General features: G+C 33.3%; 1 protein-coding gene across 1 annotated transcript in view; it reads right to left on the bottom strand.

Annotated features, from left to right (window-relative positions):
- The window catches only part of LOC136039809 (uncharacterized), a 93576-nt gene that overhangs the window by 48638 nt on the left and 31691 nt on the right, over positions 1-13247 (bottom strand). Inside the window, exon 3 of the mRNA XM_065723710.1 lies at positions 7484-7680. Coding sequence (XP_065579782.1) covers positions 7484-7680 — 197 coding nt within the window. The remainder of the gene's footprint in view (positions 1-7483; positions 7681-13247) is intronic.

Below are 13247 nucleotides of genomic sequence, written 5' to 3'. Positions count from 1 at the left end.
AATTTTTCTTCCCCCATGACAGATTCCTCTAAGGAAAGATCCTCCAACATAGCCCCCTCTCCTCAGCCCCACCCCAAAACAAAATAAAATCCCCCTGAAAACATCTGTACACTTCCCAATAACCATTACTATATGTAAACACTATTTTGAACCGTTGACTTTGGGAAAATAATGAGCGTGGGAGGGGGCCTAGATGCCCTCCAATTTTTTTGGTCACTTAAAAAAGGCACTAGAACTTTTCATTTCCGTTAGAATGAGCCCTCTTGCGACATTCTAGGACCACTTGGTCGATACGATGACCCCTGGAAAAAAAAAAACAAAAAAAAAGACAAACAAATAAACACGCACCCGTGATTTGTCTTCTGGCAAAAAATACAAAATTCCACATTTTTGTAGATAGGAGCTTGAAACTTCTACAGTAGGGTTCTCTGATACGCTGAATCTGATGGTGTCATTTTCGCTAATATCCTACGACTTTTAGGGGGTTTTCCCCCCTATTTTCCTAAATAAGGCAAATATTTTCAGGCTCGTAACTTTTGATGGGTATGACTAAACTTAATGAAACTTAAATATTTAAAATCAGCATTAAAATGCGATTCTTTTGATGTAGCTATTGATATCAAAATTCAATTTTTTAGAGTTTTGGTTACTATTGAGCCGGGTCGCTCCTTACTACAGTTCGTTACCACGAACTGTTTGATTAATGTATAAAAAACTTTTTTTTTACAAAAGGTGTTCTTAAAGGAAAAGTAAAGAGCTGAAATAATCCGAAAAGGAGCAAAGATAAATTCAAATTATGTTTCAAGCGTAAAACTACCATAAATCCCTACTAAAGTTAAGTCTTCTACTAATTCTACTGCTACTACTATTACTAGTGATACTACTCTTAGTACAGCTAAAGATTTTAAGGCAATAATTTTGGGGAATGTTGAAAGAATATAATGTTTAAAGAAAATTCTCGGGAAATTTTGTCAGAAAAATTTTTCAGGACAACCTGATGATACGTAAAATTAAAGTCAACAATATTATGTGTGTTCAGATTTTCAAAAGAATTTATGTTGCTAAAAATTGTTGAAAAATTTCTCCGACATATAAATAGTAACCCAAACTATGGATTCTTACGGAAAAAAAATTTCCTATACTAATCTTTTCTTTTCCAATGAAAAAGACTATGTCAATTAAAAACAAAACAGAAATTATTTTAAAAACTTTTTCCACAAAATAAGTGTTTCAAAGAAAAGGAAAATGCTACATTAAACCAAAAATGAGCAGGAATAAATCAACTAAGTTTTTCAAGCATAAAACTACCTAAAATAATCATCAATAAATAAATGCAACTCAAAAGGAACAGGCATTACAATAAATAAAGGAGTTTAACTCAAAACTAGTAGAAAATAAGATGAGTGGGGCTGACACACCAATGCATTTGAAGGGCTGGATCATAATTTGTATAAAAACTGAAAACAAAATACATTTTAAGTGTTTTAACTTTTTGATCTTTGATAAATCCAAATTGTTAAGACTTTAATGAACATATATAAGAATTAGTATATTAAACTATCAATCCACAATAATTTTTTTCACATTGTGTGGTTTTGTTTTTTCTGATATTATGAGATAGGGAGCATTCAGGTGGAAACAAGGATTGTTTTCAGTAAAGTGCAAATTATGTTCTGGTCTTCCGAAGACATGGGGGGTAGTTAGTCCCACTCATCTTGGTTTCTGCTCGTTTTGAGTTCGTCTTGATTGTTTAATGTAATTTCTGTTCATTTTGGATTTCATTTATTTGTTGATAGTTATTTCTAGTAGTTTTACGCTTGGAAGATTGTTTGACTTTATTTCTGCTCAGTTTTGGTTTAATGTAGATCTTCACGTTTCTTTGAAAAACTCAATCTGGTCTATTTCGATAACCTTGATCAACGACAAAGCAGATTTTCTCCACAAGACAAATCATCGAGCAGGAGAACGAGCTCCACTAGCAGACTTTCATTGAAAATGTCGATTTTACGGCAGCATTCGATTCAGCTGATCGAGATGTCTTTGGAATATCCTTTCTAATACTGACCTTCCATCAAAATACATGCACCTACTCAGGGCCATGTATCAAGAGATAAAGAGCTGAGTGCAAGTGAATGATAGACGTAGCACATTCTTTTCAGTAAGAACGGGAGTCAGGCAAGGTTCTTCAGTTACTCCTAAGCTATTTAACTGTATTATGAATCATGTTATGATTTGCACAATCCGAAAGTTGAGCTTTTGCTTTATGTACGGAGTTAGAGTTGTCACTGATTGCGACTTTGCAGATGAATAAAACTAATCACCAACTCCCGGCCACAGCTGCTCATGGCTCAAAACACGCTTCATGTCATCGAATGGCTGCATCGATCATGAAGCTGTTTCCCGCACGGCTAAGGCCTCTGCCGTTTTCGGTAGACTGAGCCATGTTTGGAAGAAGCCAATGATCAAACAAGCCACAAAAAGGAAGATCCTTGGAGGGCCAGTCTATCCAAACCTGCTGTCCGGAACTGAAACTTGGGCTGCACCTGCAGCTGTCCATCGTCATCTAGGCACTCTTCAATCTAAGTGGCTTTTGACAATCAAGGAAATTCAATGATAGACTCCGGATATCTTTTGCGACTGAGGCCCACACTCCGGCTCGGATCCTTTACGATTTTGAACCAACCGGTAGTGAATGAATACATCCAAGAGGAAGACTCAAGTTCCAGTTGAATGATAGTTTCCGGAAATTACTGGCCGTGGCTGAAATTTTTCTGTCTGATACAGAGGCCCATGCTGTAGACCACCTCACAAATACAAGACCGACGACGCTCTCAACGCCACCCTGGCATGAGGAATTAGTAAGTAAGTAAGTAAAATCGTCAAATGAAGAGGCCCAGGTTACGTTCATGCTACATACCAGCACATTGCAATTTTCTAAAACTATCAACAAATTCCAAAAAATTTATTTAATTACGAAAGAGTTACAAATGAAGAGAAAACTACAAACAGTTTTTAGCCGGGCATTTAAAAATAAAACATCGATAAGCACTCTTCTAAATTTCTTATTTGGCCCATCAAACTTACAATTTATTATGTATGAAATTATTTTCGTTGAATATACATTTTCAGAATAAACAATCTGTTTTTATAAATGTTTCCACATATGTATTTATGTATTAGAGGTTATTCATTTTTTTAAATGTTTTTTTTTGAAAAAAAATGTCAATATTCAGTAGATTCAGGTCGTTTTCGTGCAAAAAGCAGAACGTGGGAATGCAGGCTCATCGCATAAAAAGAACAGCAAAAAATAAGATATTAGCTGGGAATTTCTTATGACTTTCATAATAGAAAACATCCTTGACAAGTCAATTTTCAAATGATAATCAACACAATTTCGGTATATAATGGAATAGCTCATACTCGTTTTGTTTCAAGATTTAATTTATGATTTAGCAATTTAGTTCATCAAACATGTGTAGAGCGAAACAAATAGAACTATAAATCAGCTATTCAGTTCATAATGAAAAACAATTTCGTCCCGTAATAAATGCATTTTGAAATTACAGAGATGTTTTGAAAAGATGTAGTTTTTAATTTAAATTGGACTAGAGATAATAATTTTTATTGTACCACATAATATTTTTTTTATTATAATAATTATTGTACCTATATGAAATAAAGGTACTACAAAATAATTTTTGTATATTAAATAATATTTAATATTTTTATATTAAATAAATTCGTTTGGATTTTTTTGTTAAAGTTTAGTCTCGTCCAAACAAAGACTTCATCAGTTTGACATTATTTATTGACAGGAATTCTCTTCAAATAGAATTTGAATGCGTTTCTTCTGGGACCATCTTTTTCGTAGTACAACTGAACGATGCATGAGGCCTAAGGATTTTATTGCATACGCTTAAACCCTTCTCTTTGGCAGCAAACTTTTACATAGGAGAAGAATTTTTGAAGGAGGTATTGTCCGGGTGAAAACGTGTTAGGGGGAGGGGAATTTCCTGCATTATTTGAAAGACGATCAGAAGTCAAATTAAAAATAAAATTCCAAAAGAAAGTTAAGAGAATTTGCCAGTGGAAATTTTCCGAGTGTGTGTTCAGCGACGGGGTATTTTCCGGGGGGAACTCTTCCGTGGGAGGAATTTTCTGAGGGAAATTTTCCACGGAGGTGGAGGGGGTAAGGATTTCATGGCCTAAGTTGAAAAATGACCAGAGATTGAAAAAAACAAGTTTCTTCAACAAAAGTTAAGGAGCAAGATTAAAACTTAAAACGAACACAAATTATTCTGTATATGAGGGAAGCAGCCCCCTTCTTTACGCTTGCTATTTTCCCTTAAGTTTTACTTTCCTCCCGATTCTTTAAGAATGTCTGCTGAAACACAAGTGCCGTATAATCACTATAAGGAATTTCTTAAAGCGCTAAGAACTTCCACGTAACGAACGAGAGGTAGAGGAGGGGGTGGCCCCCCGCATATACAAAATAATTTCTTTTTTTTTAATTTTTAATGTAGCTCATTTTCAGTTAAAAACATTTCTTTGTTTTATCTAATCCAGGTGAGGGACTGTATATTTCTAGGTTAATATTTTCACCAGTGGCAATGCCACGGTATACTTATTATTTCGATTTGACGTCATCTTTGAGTAATTTCATGAGCTTTCTTGAAATTACCCAGAATTAAAATTATTTTTCGGCTGAATCTGAATAAAAGATTAAATTAAGAGCTGTTGAAAGAGAACCAGAAAAGTGGTTGGCTTAGAGTAGTTTATGAATTCATATGAAGGTTTGCAACTTCGCTCTGTATAACTTACCACCAAAAAAAAAAAAAAAAAAAAAAAAAAAAAAAAAAAAAAAAAAAAAAAAAAAAAAAAAAAAAAACACCGAGAGACGAAAAAAGTACTGTCTTAAGAAATGTTTATTTCATTTCATGTCAAATTGACTAAGGACTAATAAATAATGGGACTAAAAATTTGTAAACTGTAAAGGGGAAGTACTAGCAAGTAGTACTCTCTTTGAAATGCATCCATGAAATAGATTAAGAAAGAAACATTTTTTTTTAAGTTTTTCAAAGAAAAAATTAACAGCAACATAAAACCAAAAATGAGCCGAAATGAAATCAAACTGAAATTTAGAAACAAATTGAACAGAATTCCAAAGGCAAGACGGCTATGATGGTGTTTCAATGAAAACAATATTTATGTTAAGAAGTATGGTTTTAACTTGTCAGAACATCAACATCAACAACAAAAAAGGAAGAGCATAACCATATAACCAGGATGGCTGAAAAGCTAATGAAAGCAGATTGTCTAATATATAATGATATTCACCCATGGAAGTGTCAGAAATTTTGGATTAATTAATGTTATAAAAGAGAAAATGTCTAGAAAACATTTTGTCTTGAGTAAAGTACAGATGGCGCTCTTCCCTTTAGAAGACTTAAGGGTGTTAAAGTTTGTGGTAATTCTGTTCGTTTTAAGTTTGACTTGATTATTCAATGTAATTATGTTTTCTTTTTGGGTCTCATTTATTCGGAGTCCGACTTATTCCCAAAGAAAAGTCCCCCCGCAGAAAATCCCACTGACGATTCCACCCCTAGAAAATTTTCCCATTTATGTAATTGAGTTGCCAAAGGAAAATTAAGATATGTAAGCGCGATGGTACTCGTACTAAGTAAGGAGACTAATAGTAACCAAAACCATCGAAAAAGAAATTTTGACAACAATTCATTAAAAAATTTAAAGAAATGGCTTTTTATGTAAAGCTTTGGAAATGACCAAAAAAATTTTGCCAGGGGAAAGTGACGTTTTCAGCAATTTGTGGAGCCAAGCTAAATTTTACCCCATGGAAGACCAAGTTGCTATCCATTAAAAATTCTGATATCCTTTTGGTCAAAACAATCATCAACATTTTGCTGTGGGAAGGGGGATGGCTAAGGGCATACAAATGAGCCATACAGCTTTTTTTATGACCAATTTGAAACTTACAGCCGTAAAACTTTGGGCTAAGAAGACTAATATGTAAAAAAAAAAGTATTGAAAGGATTGGTCCCTTTTAAATCAGTCCCTCCTCTGACAAAGGGAGCTAAAAAAGGGCCAAATGTTTTTTCGTTTCTCAGGTATTGCAAACACACCCTTTTGATAACCTGGATTCTCCTTGACATCCATAGCCTCTTGGGCACCTAGGATGAAACGTGCTCCTTCTTCCCAATTAAAAAACCTACTTGTAAACAATGGGTTTAATTTACATCCTCTGTCCCAGGGACTGAGGAGGGTTTTGTCATCCCAAGATGCATAGTTATTGGAACTGTTAATTATTTTGAACAGCATGGCGATATTAAAATTCCGATGGGAAATGTTTGCATAGATTATCTTTGCAGGTTGACAGGAGGGGTATTTAAGCGTTTGGAGCACGTTGTCATTAAATAAATCTTGATTTTTAAAAAGGACACTAGAATTTTCAATCAAATGTGTCTCCACCTAAGTTTCTACGATGACTCCGTCCACACGAAGGAGCTTGTGGACAAAAAAAATAGCCCATTGAAGTTTTACTTGACTTGAGCAGCTTGGCTTTTTACTTAGCAGCACTCTTACACTACCTTTGAAAATTTAGCAGGAATATTACAAACATGTTGCCTGTGCCAAACCTGGTTAAAGCTGAATATAGATATCATTTTTCTTGCATTGATGCAATTGTTTTTCTTCTGAGGTATAACTCTGACAAAGTCCAAAAAGAAGTTTACACAAGCATGGAATCGGACAAAGCTCCAAAGATAAAAACTACTTTTAGTCAAGAAGAAACCGAGTATTATATAATGTCGAAATCAATCCTTGCCTTTAGCCAAGGAGAAAAAGAGCATTGAGTCATTTTGGAACCAAATTTCGCTTTTAGCAATGAAGAAATAGAATATTAGGTTATTCCGAAGTAGATTTCGCTTCTTGTCGAGGAGAATTAGAGGATTGTGTCACTTCCAGATTGAATTTTTAAACAACCGGAGTTTAGCAACCACGTCCAATTTCGCTGAATTCATACATTACCACAAAGCTTGAGATACCTTTTAGGGTAAGACTAGAGAGAGGGGAAGGCAGCAGCATCTGAGTTTGCCATATACGTAGGGTTGGGGATGTTTGGACTCCTTCTTCAATAAGATTTCCTGAATTTTTATAGTTTTTGTATTATTTCTCATGTTCTGTATTGCATTTGCTTATTTTTACATCTTTTTTGAAATTATAGCCCCCTCTCTCCTATTTCGCCATGCTGAATTTTGGGGGCTAGATTCTGGTAAATTCTTGATTTAAATGCAGACTCTGATAAATAATTTAGCTATTGCAATAATTTATTGCAAATAATTTTTCAAACAATTTATTTCATAAGTCGCTCAAAATAATATAGCTATAAATAATTAGGATTTTGAGAAATCTAATACGCGGTTACATAAATTCAGAAAATACACAGGATAATCGGAAAAAAACTCACATGAGCTCCAGACTTTCACATCAAATGCTTCCTCATCAGTTTCTACTTCAAACCAATGTCTTTCTGCTTTATGTTTAATATCCAAAGTTTTCTTATTGGTAGAAGTTTTTTTATTTGATGTTGTTCGCTTTTTATTAGTTCTATAAGCACAAAAGAAGTCTTTTGATAGACGATTTTCTAGAAACAATTGCTCAATCCTGAAAGAATAGTGTTAATTAAAACTCTCCGGAAAAGAGCAGGAAAATCCCCTGTCAGGGATATATCAAAAACTAAAAGTCTAAGAATAAGTCCAGAGCTAAAATCACAAATTTCTAAGAGAAATAAGTAAAAAAAAACGATTAAAAGAGAACAACACTTTTAACACTGAACACTTGAAGTACCTGAAATCATATACCAAATTAAGTGGAAATGATCATCAGTAACAGAAGAGGGGGAGAGAAATGAGAGAGAAACAAAAAATCGTAAAATAAAAAACTAAGAGAAAAAAAGTCTAAAAAGGGAAGGGGTTTATATTGACACCACAGAAACACCCATTTGAATGAAGCGGTAATAACATGATTATCTTGCATAAAGGAAGAATATCCCAACACCATCCCATTATATGCATATTAACCGAGGATAGACAAGATCCTGATGATCAATTCAATAATCTACCAATGAAATGGTATTATTGCCGATTATAATGCTAAATATTTTCGAAATTCTGTTTGTCAATTGATATGAAGAATAAGTGTCCTAATCTTTTCATGAAAAAAACTAAATAATCAAAATTTTGTCTAGGAAAGGGCCGAAAAAAGAAACACACACACAAAAAAACAAACATGCGTCGTCATTCATCAAAGAATAAATAGCTAGGAGGAATTATAAAGTATTTTCGTCGTAAAACAGATAGGTCTAAAAATAAAGATATTAAAATGGAAATCTAGAACAGATCTGGTGGTAAATGCCTGGAGAAATAAATAAATTACTGTGTTTTAGCAAAATAGAGATGGAAGAAAAAAGAAAAAAAACAAGCAATACGGGATGACAGGAGCAATTTATGATCCAATATGCAGTTAAAACCGAAAAAAACTACTTATAGATGTTTAAATTATTTATATTATTTATCTTAATAAATTATTCACTGTAACATTTATTATTTGTAATATAATTTCTATAAACTTAGTTATTAAATTTTAATTATGTTATTAATATTACTTAAATTATTACATTGTTCTGCGTAATATATTTTAGATAGAATTTTATTGTTATCCTTAACAAATTTCCAAGTGATACATTTATTTTTTAACTTAATTATTTTTATTTAATGAAGAAGCTTTTTGCTTTGTAAACGTGAAATTGGTTTTAATTGTACTCGCGCGAAGCCTATAGTGGAATTCAAGTCAGGCCAACAGACGACAGGAAAAAAATAATCCATATTGATTTTTTTGTAAATATTTTTTTTTGTTTTTAGTTCTGGAAATTCAAGAAAAAACTTATTTTAAGATAAATTGAAGAATAAATACCTAGAGAAGTTTCTGAGGCTAAAATCAATATTTTCTATGGAAAAAAGAAAAAAACACAACGCTAATGTATCCCGGTCAAAGTAAACAAATCCAAATGAAAGTAAAGAGGAACATTAAAAATTAAAAGAGACATTAGTTGTTCTATATATGAGACGGACTACCCCCTCCTCAACCGCTTGTTTGACTTTTAGGCCCGAATGCTTTAAAAAAGACTACGGCAAGGGCAAAATAGTTGTTTAGTTACATAAAATAGTACAAAACTCCTCTTCCTGTTTTTCAGTTTTGTTTGCTAATTAAAAAAAAAAACAGTAGAACTTCAATTTCCTGCCAAATGAGCCTTTTACAGATTTTCTAGGACCAACCGGTCGATAGAGTCACCCCTGGGGATAAAAACAAAGAAGTAAACAAATTAACACGCAACTCGGATTGTTCTTCACGGAAAAAATACAAAATTTCACTTTTTTGTAGACAGGAGCTTAAAACCTTTGGAAAAGGGTTCTCTGACATGCTAAATCTGATGGTGTAATTTTCATCAGTAAACTCCCCCTTTCGGGGATGTTTTGTCCCTTTTTCGAGAATAAGATATATTTATCTTTGATTTTTAGGTTTTGGGTTAATCAATCTTATGTATTTGGAATTGCCATAAAAAATCATTTTTTTTTATGTCTATGATATTATAAAAATTCCTTTTTTAAGAGTTTGGCATCCTATATAAGCTATAAGCATGAATGGCTCCTCACTGTTTGTTATTATGAACTGCCTGATGAATGTGACAGAGTCAATCAACCTTAGTTCTATATAGTAAAACCGTACCTTACTTAGAAATCATCCAAAAATGAAAATTTTATGTAGTAAGTTTTATTAACCTTCTCATGGTAAGTTTCTGTTTTGCATACATGACAGTTTTCGTTTCCAACATATTTTTTTCAGTAGAGATTTATGTGAAAATAAACCATTTATATTTCTTATCCTTTGTATTTTTTGCTCATTTTACTTGTACTTCCAAGTAATTCATCCGTAAATCTTTTAAATAGCTGCAGTCAGGCGTAAGTCTGGAATATCAATTTCAAGAGTACAATACAACCAAACACGCCAACTGACTTTTCAGTGTTTTTGTCTAAATTTTCAAGGATGAATTTGAATTTTCATTCCCGTAAACTGTTATTTAAAATTCAAGGACTTTTTAAAATATAATCAATTATATTTTTCTTTCCTTTTTTTGTTTTCGAAGAGAACAGGCAAAACTTGCACTTCTTGGAATGCTGCAAAGAGGGAGGCTTCGAATAGATTAGGGATAAAGGAGAAGTGTGAGCAACTGTTTTGGCCTCAGGCGGCTTTGTTTTACAGTGAGTTCTCAGCAGTAGTAGCAGTAGCTCCAAAAGGGCTAAAATTTCATTGCTAACAAGTGGTAGTTTCAAGACATTTATATAGCCAAACTTTAAAATTCATATTTCGAACTTTTAAGATCAAATGTCTTCCAAGGAATTTTCATTTACACAGGTTTTTAGCTTGTATATTTACCCTGTGTTTTAACCAGTCTTTTGAAAAATTATATATATTTTTTGTCTATTTTTAGGTATTTAGACTAAAATACCAGGAAGTATCGGAAGGCCATTTTTAAACAATTAACCTTACGGTAGCATTGAACGTAGAGTCTACCTGCACAATTGCCAAATGCTAATTCTTGAAAAATCCCTTGCAGGAAACTGGTCTATTGTATAATTAAAAAAAAAAACAAATTTTTTTAGCTGAAAGTAAGGAGCGACATTAAAACTTAAAACGAACAGAAATTACTCCATATATGAAATGGGTTGTCCCCTCCGCAATCCCTCGCTCTTTACGCTAAAGCTTGTAATTGTTTTAAAAAGTAGAATTGTGGCAAAGAGTCAAACTTTAGTGTAAAGAGCGAGGGATTGTGGAGGGGACGACCCATTTCATACACGGAGTAATTTCTGTTCGTTTTAAGTTTTAATGTTTCTCCTTACTTTCAGCTAAAAAAATTAGTTTTTTTTATTTAGTTTCTGAACGTTTTTGAATTAATGCATATTTGGTTTTGGCTCTCCGCACATAAATTATTAAAATTAAATTTGTATATTAATTCTTTTTTTGGCTAAATGGCTTTCTCTTAGTTTTGATCAGACGATTTTGAGAAATAAGGGGTGGAAAAGGAGGCCTAGTTGCCTCCAATTTTTCGGTTACTTAAAAAGGCAACTAGAACTTTTAATTTTTAACGAACGTTTTTATTAGTAAAAAATATACGTAACTTAAGAATTAACTTATGTAACAAACTTTCATAACCTTATATTTTTATTATGGATACGTGGGGGTTTGTACCCTCGTTAATACCTCACTCTTTACACTAAATCGTAAGTTTTGTCCCAATTCTTTAAGAATGACCCCTGAATCAGAAAGGCCGTAGAATAAATAGTTGAAATTACTAAAAATACTTTAGCATAAAGAGCAAGGTATTTATCTCCTCCTAAATACCTCGCTCTTTATGCTAAAGTATTTTTAGAATCCCTCATATGCGTAATAATCTCTGTTCGTTTTAGGTTTCAATGCTACTTCTTCCTTTCATTTGAAAAAAACGTTTTCATGTTTATTTTTCATTGTTTTCTTATAGTAATGCTAGAGAATCCTGCGCCCTTTTCATTGAATTTTTCTTCCCCCCTTTTAGATTCCTCCAAGGAAAGATCCTCCAACATAGCCCCTCCCCTCAGCCCCACCCCCAAACAAAATAAAATCCCCCTGAAAACGTCTGTACACTTCCCAATAACCATTACTATATGTAAACACTGGTCAAAGTTTGTAACTTGCAGCCCCTCCCCCAGGGATTGTGGGGGAGTAAGTCATCCCCAAAGACATAGTTATTGTGGTTTTCGACTATGTTGAACAAAATGGCTATCTTAAAATTTTGATCCGTTGGCTTTGGGAAAAAAATGAGCGTGGGAGGGGGCCTAGATGCCCTCAAATTTTTTGGTCACTTACAAAGGGCACTAGAACTTTTCATTTCCGTTAGAATGAGTCCTCTTGCAACATTCTAGGACCACTTGGTCGATACGATGACCCCTGGGGAAAAGAAAAAACAAAAAACAAAAAACAAACAAATAAACACGCACCCGTGATTTGTCTTCTGGCAAAAAATATAAAATTCCACATTTTCGTAGATAGGAGCTTGAAAATGCTACAGTACGGTTCTCTGATACGCTGAATCTGATGGTGTCATTTTCGTTAAGATCCTACGACTTTTAGGGGATGTTTCCCCCTATTTTCCTAAATAAGGCAAATTTTCTCAGGCTCGTAACTTTTGATGAGTAAGACTAAACTTGATGAAACTTATATATTTAAAATCAGCATTAAAATGCGATTCTTTTGATGTAGCTATGGATATCAAAATTCACTTTTTTAGAGTTTTGGTTACTATTGAGCCGGGTCGCTCCTTACTACAGTTCGTTACCACGAACTGTTTGAAAATGGGCCAGAGGTGGAAAACAAAGCAAGAAGCCTGACTAGCTCCCTAGGTAGAGTATCCTTTTACCAATTCAAGTAATTGGTAAAAGGATACTTTGGTAGTAATTGGTAAAGGATACTTTGGTAGAGGATACTCTACCAAAGGTAGAGTATCCTTTTACCATTGAGGGTCACAAGCTCCTCTAAGTTTGGGTTTTTTATCGTCGGTAGAAGTAAAATATCAAAAATATATTCCTTTTTGAGTAAAAGCTGCATTTATGGAGTAAAAGACCGAATTTAGACTACTTTAAAACAATTTGAGTTGATGTGTGGGGGAGGGTAAAAAAATCTCTTCTGAAATCCTTACAAGAGAGGATGTGGTATGGTTTATTTATTTTTCATTTTAGTCCTTCGACATATGTTACTGCTATTTTTGTTTATAAGATTGAATTGAATAAGGGCAATGAGTTGGCACAGGGAAACCAAAAATATTTAAAGGTAAGAGAAAAAGTTTTAAAATGATTATGGTTTTTCTCTGTTTACCTTTTGTATGAAATATAGTTTTCCATGGTATTGTTTGCGTGATGGAGGTGATTTTAGTATTAATAGTTCCATTTCCTAGCTACTTCGGCAATTTGGCTCTGGAAAAAGTCAAATATTGTAACTAATTTCGGGAAAAAAACAGAATGTGTAAGCACCCCAGAATAAAAAAAAAAAAAACTGGAAAATAGATTGAATGGATTGATTAAGCGTTAGCATGATGGATATAAAACTCTTTCTATCAATGTATAAGAAAAAAGAAAAAACAA

This window comes from Artemia franciscana, chromosome 20 (assembly GCF_032884065.1).
Source record: "Artemia franciscana chromosome 20, ASM3288406v1, whole genome shotgun sequence".
NCBI classification, from domain to species: domain Eukaryota; kingdom Metazoa; phylum Arthropoda; class Branchiopoda; order Anostraca; family Artemiidae; genus Artemia; species Artemia franciscana.
The sequence above is the reverse complement of the archived record's forward strand: the minus strand, read 5'-3'. Positions and strand labels throughout refer to the sequence as shown.